General features: G+C 60.9%; 1 protein-coding gene across 2 annotated transcripts; it reads right to left on the bottom strand.

Moving 5' to 3' along the window:
• Positions 1-2,022: 2,022 nt before the first annotated feature.
• Positions 2,023-6,216, bottom strand: A1BG (alpha-1-B glycoprotein). Of its 2 annotated transcripts, XM_025270414.3 has the most exons (8): positions 6,092-6,216; positions 5,984-6,019; positions 5,621-5,899; positions 4,720-4,992; positions 4,201-4,497; positions 3,454-3,750; positions 2,533-2,820; positions 2,023-2,199 (listed from the first exon to the last, which is right to left on the bottom strand). In XM_025270414.3, the coding sequence occupies exons 1-8, from the start codon at positions 6,123-6,125 to the stop codon at positions 2,192-2,194; spliced, it is 1,512 nt and encodes a 503-aa protein (XP_025126199.3). In that variant the 5' UTR covers positions 6,126-6,216; the 3' UTR covers positions 2,023-2,191. The 2 variants fall into 2 exon arrangements, with proteins under 2 accessions (XP_025126199.3, XP_025126200.3); XM_025270415.3 differs by lacking the exon at positions 5,984-6,019 and having other exon boundaries at positions 6,092-6,210.
• Between the last annotated feature and the right edge of the window lie 853 nt (positions 6,217-7,069).

Below are 7,069 nucleotides of genomic sequence, written 5' to 3' on the forward strand. Positions count from 1 at the left end.
ACAAAAGGAACAGTTAAGAAAAAGGCAGACCAAACCGTAAGCTTATACATTGTTACATATAAGTGATCTAAACATACCAATTAAAAGAATTTGCCAGAATGAATTTTTTTAAAAAAGAAAATAAGAAACTTAACTTTCAGTATGATGATATAGGGACTTCCCTGGTGGTCCAGTGGTTAAGAATCCACCTTGCAATCCAGGGGATGGGTTTGATCCCTGGTCAGGGAACTAGATCCCACATGCTGCGTAGAAACTGAGTACCATACTACTGAGCCCACGTGCTCCGAAGCTGCTGAGCCACAACTAGAGAGTTCGTGTGTCCCAGGGAAAGGTCCTGCATGATGCAACAAAGACCCAACAAAGACCCTCAGGCCTCAACTAAGACCCAGTGCAACCAAATAAATAAATATTTAAAAAATAAATGTAATTATATAGGTAAGCTTAAGGTAAAAGATTGGGGAAAGATATATATTATGAAATCTCCACATCAAAAAATGCTGCAATGGCTATATTAGTATCAAACCAAGTAGATTTAAGAACAAGGAAAATTACTAGGAACATAGAAGTTACATAGTGATAAAGAGACAGTTCACCAAAAAGACATAACAGTTCCAAATAATGTATGCATTTAACAACAAAGCCTTAAAATAACAGGAAATAAAAACTGATAGAGCTGAAAGAAAATAATAGACAAATTCACAAATTATAATTGGAGACTTCAACACCCCCTCACTAGAATCAACAGAACAAAACAGAAAACCAGTAAGGATACAAAAGAACTGACCAATGTCATCAACCAACTGGATTGTAATGGATGAAGCTGCCAAAGGTCAAACTTTGTTCATCCAGAAATAAGTAATTTCCCATGATTTAAGCTAAGATAAAGTTTTAAGTCTGATTTTAAGCTGTTACTAATGTTTATCCCCAAAAGTGAATGGTCTAAGTTTCCACCTGAAGAAAATGAAAAAGAAATTAATTCAGAATTAAGTAGAAGGAAGGGAATAACACAAGTAGTGATTCACAAAATAGAAAAGAGGCAGTACCAAAATGAGCACTCTCAAAAGGTAATCTGTTCTTTGATAAAGATAAATATAAAGATAAATACAACTGATAAACCTCCAGCTAGACAGAGAGGGAGAAGGGACACAGCATCAGTCATGAAAGAGGTGGCATCACTACAGACCCTGCAGGCGTGAGAAGACTACAGCTGTGCTGTGAGCAACTCTGTGCCAGTCAGACCTCTCCGTTCAAGAAACAGGCAAATTTCTTGCAAAAACAGATTACCAAGCATTAGTTGATTAGAGAAGGCGATGGCACCCCACTCCAGTACTCTTGCCTGGAAAATCCCATGGATGGAGGAGCCTGGTAGGCTGCAGTCCATGGGGTCACTACGAGTTGGACACGACTGAGCGACTTCACTTTCACTTTTCACTTTCATGCATTGGAGAAGGAAATGGCAACCCACTCCAGTGTTCTTGCCTGGAGAATCCCAGGGATGGGGTCGCACAGAGTCGGACACGACTGAAGCGACTTAGCAGCAGCAGCAAGCATTAGTTGATAATGCTAGCCTTACTCACAACTGATGTATGTCAGCACCTGGAGGGCCAGGCTAGGGCCGGTCAGTGGTCCAGGAGGGGTCCGGTTCGGGGACCGTGGGGAAGAGCAGAGAGGAATCCTCCCCTCCTGCGGCCTTGGGCTGCGGGGTGTGCGACCCGGCCTTGGCGCGGGACACAGTCCCGCATCGCTACCTGGTGGCCGCTGAGCCGGGAAGAGAGAGCTGCAAAATGCAGCCTCTGAACAGCCTCCCATCCGATCAAGGAGGTCCGGAGCTTCAGCTGCCTCCCACACCTGCGGGGGCTGGGCGGAGGGGACTGGGGAGCAGGAGAAAGCTTAATAGAAGGCAGGAGAAGGGGCCTCCACCGTCAGGATCCATCCCAGAGCCCACCCACCTTCAGGACTCAGGATCCCAGCCCGGGGGCTCCCGCCTCCCGCACCTGGACCACCATGGGACAGAGACACGTCTTAAAGGCTGTCTGCACATTTATTGGTTCCTAGGATGGATCAGGAACAGGCGGCCATTCCCCCTGCTCCCAGGGAGAACTGCAGCTTCCGGCTGCAGCACAAGGCATCGGAGGCAGGCTGGAGAAAGGACTCCCCGAGGAAACCATCAGCACCCGGGTCGGCCACTGGGTCAGCTTCCTGGACCAAGTGGACAAAAGAGATGGTGGGGAGGGAGGATCCCTGCGTCCTCCCTGATGAGTCAGGGCGGGCCTCGTTGAGGCCTCAGCAGGGCGGGGACTGGTCAGCTCCCCGCGAGGAAACACGCCCCCACCGCCCCCTACGTGCTCGTGACCACACCCCGCCCTCCCTTGCAGTCCCCCGACACACACGCACACACACACACACACAGCAGTCTAGGCCCACCAGCCAATGTCAGCGCTGGAAGGGGGCATGAAAGCTCAGCCCTGGAGGAGAGTACCGTCGGGGCAAAGACCTGGATCGCAACCCCCTCCTCCTGGGGCTTCAGTTCACCTGCCACCCGGAGCTCCACCGGGTCGCTGAGCTCCGACAGCAAGGAGTGGGGCCAGCCGGTGCGGTAGCGGCAGCTGTATGTGCCGGCGTGCTGGGGCCCCACGGAGGTCAGCACCAGGTCCGCGGAGCGGTGGGTGGACCAAGCCACCGCCAAGGGCTCCTCTTCGCCCGCGCGCAGCAGCAGGAAGGAGACGTCGGGCACCTGGGCCTCGCAGCGCAGGACGGCATCGCGGCCCGGAGTCAAGGCCCCAGTCCACAGGGCCCGGAGCTGCGGCCTGGGCAGCGGCCCTGGGCGAGCGGCGGGAGGTCAAGTGAGGCTCCTTGCCCCGCCTCCGACCCTGGGCACTGCGCTGTAGCCCGCGGGCCTCCCCGCCCCACCCCCCAGACCTGCCATGAGGTCTGAGCTCCCCAGGGGTCTCCATCACGGGCACACAGCGCCCAGGAGGAAAACGCCACCCGCCCAGCGGAGTGGGGTTCCCGCGGAGGGCACAGCCGGGGCAGCGGCCCAGAGGTGGGACCTGTGCCCCCAGGAGGCCCGGGCGCGGAAATCCGAGGAGCACACAGACCCAGGGCCGGCGGGGCTCGGCGAGAATTACACCTCGACCCTCCGCGTAGGCACCTGGGTTCCAGGAGGGCCGGGGTCCTAATCTGACGACCACCGACAGGCGCGTGGCGCACGAGCCAGTGCAGAGCGGTTAGGAGTCTGAACCCTAAAAACTGGATCCGCCCTCCACGATCTCCACCAAAGCGCCCCACCTGCCCGGCGCTCACGGCGGCGGCAGACAGGCCACCAGGCGGGGCGCCCCGGGGCCCTGGCGGCCGACCCCTCCCCCTCACTTCAGGCCCCGGGCGCCTCCCGTCGGATCCCGGGACAGGCACCCGGGTAGAATGGGGCTCCGGGCCGCCGTGCCCGCAGCTCACCGTCCACGCGCAGCTCCAGGGTCGCGCTAGGCTTGGAGCCCGCGAAGGGCGGCGACGTGTCCACGTAGACGCAGCTGTAGTTGCCCGAGTCCACCGCCAAGACGCCGCGCAGCTCGAATTGGGCCTCGGGGCCCGCGGGGCTCAGGACGCGCTGCACCCGGCGCTCTCCCGCGTCCTCGCGCACCAGGGCGAAGCGCACGCCGGCGCGCGGTGCCCGGCACCGCAGCTGCACCAGCGCGCCCGGCGTGGGGCTCAGGACCGCGGGTTCGGCCGACAGCTCCGGCGCGGGGAGCGTCCCTGCGGGGAGCGCGCGGGAGGCTGGCGCACAAACCGGATCCTCCCCCGGAAAGATCCGCCCTGCTCCCTCCCGGGAAGCCGGCGGGGACCACCCCCGAGCCTTCCTCCCGACACGGCCCGGTCCTCGCCGGACGCGGACATTCCTACGCTCTCCGCAGTAGTCCGTAAGCGCAGGAAAACGGGGTGCGGGCGCGTTTTGTGGAAGGAGCACCCCCGAGCCCCCGACAACCTCTCCTGAGCTTTACGTCCCTGGTCCGAGCCCTTAGGGGTCCTGCAGCTCCCCCTTGGCTCCCTCCACAGCGGCCTCAGGGCCCACCCGGGCTGGCCCTGCGCTCCTCGCCTTCGGCTCGCGGGGGGAGAGCGCGCCCCGGGCACGGGCAGGGCCGCGTCCGGGCTCCGTCCCGGCTCTCGCAGCCCTCGCAGCCCCGCGGTCTCGTCCCGCAGGCTCACCGTCGCTCAGCACCAGCTCGGCCGGCGCACTGTCCCGGGACCAGGCCGCCAGCTCGCCGCGTAGCCGGTAGCGGCAGGTGTAGCCGCCGCCGTCGCCCGCGGCCAGCGCGCTCAGCCGGAAGAAGATGCGGTCCGGACTGGTGCTGGCCCGGGGTACCAGCTGCTCCTCCGCGCCCCGCCGCAGCTGGAAGTCCACGCCGCTCAGGGGCGCCACGCAGGTGAGTGAGGCAGGCGAGCCCGGCCTCAGGACCTGGGCCGACTCCCTGTCCACTGTCAGCGTGGGCGCCGGCGGCGGGTCTGCAGGGAGGGGTGTGTCACTGGGGAGGCCGCTGGGGAAGCCCAGCCCCCAGACCTCTGTCCCAGGAACAGCCTGCCTGTGGTGGGTTCCGACGCAGCTCCCCAGGCAGGCCGCTGCTTCCCACACCGTCCTGAGTGGGGCTGCTCAGGGTCGAGGGTAGTTTCTCGTCCTCCAGGAGCCTCCTCCCCCAGGAAGCCCTCTGGGCTGGCCCACCCACTCACCCAGCTCCTCTATGGTCACTGTGGCGCTGGGCTCCGAGGGGGTGCCTGCCGCGTGGGTCCGGTAGCTGCAGCTGTAGTTCCCAGCCCGGTGGACTGGGAAGGTGGCTTGCGTGGCCTCTGGGGCCTCAGCCACCTCCAGAAACTGGTCCTCTCCTTCCAGCTTCAGCAGGAAAGTCACACCTCGAAGTCCCGAGAGGCACAGCAGTGTGGTGTTCAGGCCGGGTGTGATCCAGGACACGGGACTGGTTGAGAGCGAGGGTGGGGGCAGGGGCTCTGCAGATGGGGCAGGGGTCACAGCGGGACAGGGGTCTCGGGTAGCTCTGCCTGAGCTGGGAGACATGGGGGCCCAGCCCGAGCTGGACCTCCAAGCTCCTGACAGTGTGAGGGAGCCAAGATGGGTGTCTCGATGGGGGCGTGAGCCGGGAATACAAGCGGAAGGCATGGGGCCAGCCTGCCCGCAGCTTCCTGGGGATCCAATCATTTATTCTCACAGCCTTCTAGGGTTGGTGAAAACATCACCCTCTTTTTGTTCAGTCACTAAGTCTGTCCAGTTGTGTGGCACCCCACGGACTGTAGCCCGCCAGGCTTCTCTGACCGTGGGATTCCCCAGGCAAGGATACTGGAGCGGGTTGCCATGCCCTCCTCCAGGGGGTCTTCCCGACCCAGGGATTGAACTGGCCTCTCCTGCACTGGCAGGTGGATTCTTTACTACTGAGCCGCCAGGGAAGCCCAGTCACCCTTATTTTACAGATGGGGACGCTGGGCTCAGAGACAGCACCTGAACTGCCCGAGGCCACCAGCTGCTCCGGAGTGGCAGCAAGAGCACAGGGAGGGTGAGGTGTGAGCAGAGGAGCCTCCCCAGCAGCCCACCTCCTGCCTCCAGGCCGTGGACCACACTCACCTGCACCCGTCACGTCCACCAGGTTGCTCGGGCTGACCCAATCGTTGTTGCCCTTGTACCTGCAGCGGTAGAGGCCCCGGGTGGCGCTGGTCACTGGTCCCAGCGGGAACCTGTGCTCATGGGCAGGGGACTCCAGGTGCACCGGTTCCTGGCCCACGCCATTCTTGAGGAGCTGAAACTCCTGGGTCGGCAGCGGGCTCTGGCAGGTCAGCGTCACGTCGGCCCAGGGTGCCAGCGGTGAGCCGGTCTCGGCCCACAGGGATGGCCTGGGGTCAAAGACTGCGTAGGGGAGGCAGTCAGAGCCAGGCACCCAGCCGCTGGCTCACCCCGCAGCACCCTCCGTGCCCAGGCCGGCCCACTCACACGTCGCCTGCTCAGTCACCGGGCTCAGGGCCAGACCTGCAGAGACCCGGCTGTTAGGCCTCACTGCCGTTCCCCCCAGCCCCCGGCCACCCCGGGACCCGGCCTCACCCCAGAGCAGCAGGAGGGCTGCCCAAGCAGACATGGTCCACCTCCCGCAGCCTCAGGGCTGTCTGTGGGGTTATAAGGTGCAGCCGGGGCGGCGGGGCTCACCCCCGCGTCCTTCCCGGAAAGCTGGGCTCCAGGGGCAAAGGGCGAACCTTGACCCCCAGAGGCCCAGCCGCAGCAACAGTCAGCAGCCACGCTGAATGGCTTTGCTGCCTTCCGGGCAGTTTTGCAAATCTCTCACACGCAGTCGTCTGGGGACTAGCGGCTGTCAGGTTGCACGCTTTGGCCCCGGACATGTCAGAAAGACTGGACACCGCTTCTTTTCAGGATCCCGCTGGCAGCCCTCGCGGGCAGGTTATTTTTCCCTTGGATATCCCAACCACAAAAAACCTGCCTGCCAAACAGGAGACGGGTTCAATCCCTGAGTCAGGAAGCTCCCCTGGAAAAGGGAATGGTAACCCACTCCAGTATTCTCGCCTGGGAAATTCCACAGAGGAGCCTGGAGGGCTATAGTCCACGGGGTCCCAAAGAGCCAACACGACTTAGCGACTAAACAAAAAGTCTCAACTACAGCAGCAGAGATGAATCAGTGGTCAGAGCTCTGGGGAAAAGGTTTTTGAGTGGAAATCAGCCACGGTGAGTTGGTTAAAGGTGAGATTGCAGAGGAAGGTGCGGCCTGCGGACAGTGAGGGGCCACAGGACCTGCAATTGCTCTGCTCGTCAGGGACTGCTTGTCAGAACCCGGAAGCTGAAAGCCCCGAGTAAGAGCATCCCATCTGGTCCTGCGTTCGGCAAGTAACTGGTCTGAGGCATTCCCCAGAGAAACAAGGAGGCCATACGGACAGGCAGGACCTGAGGTTCTCACACAGGTCACATATCACACACACTCATCACACACACACGTGGCCATTGCACAATCTCCCGTCCCCTCTGGGCCTGTGTGGGCCTGGCCTTCAACCCAGGGAGGTGAAGGCCTCTCCC

Source organism: Bubalus bubalis, chromosome 18 (genome assembly GCF_019923935.1).
Source record: "Bubalus bubalis isolate 160015118507 breed Murrah chromosome 18, NDDB_SH_1, whole genome shotgun sequence".
Classification (NCBI taxonomy): Eukaryota; Metazoa; Chordata; class Mammalia; order Artiodactyla; family Bovidae; genus Bubalus; species Bubalus bubalis.

Coding starts and splice junctions, on each gene's coding strand:
- A1BG (XM_025270414.3), bottom strand. CDS start 6,125: ATGTCTGCTTGGGCAGCCCTCCTGCTGCTCTGGG. Junction 6,020..6,091: donor AGCCCTCCTGCTGCTCTGGG/GTGAGGCCGGGT, acceptor GGGTCTCTGCAG/GTCTGGCCCTGAGCCCGGTG. Junction 4,993..5,620: donor GGTGGACGTGACGGGTGCAG/GTGAGTGTGGTC, acceptor CCCCATCTGCAG/AGCCCCTGCCCCCACCCTCG.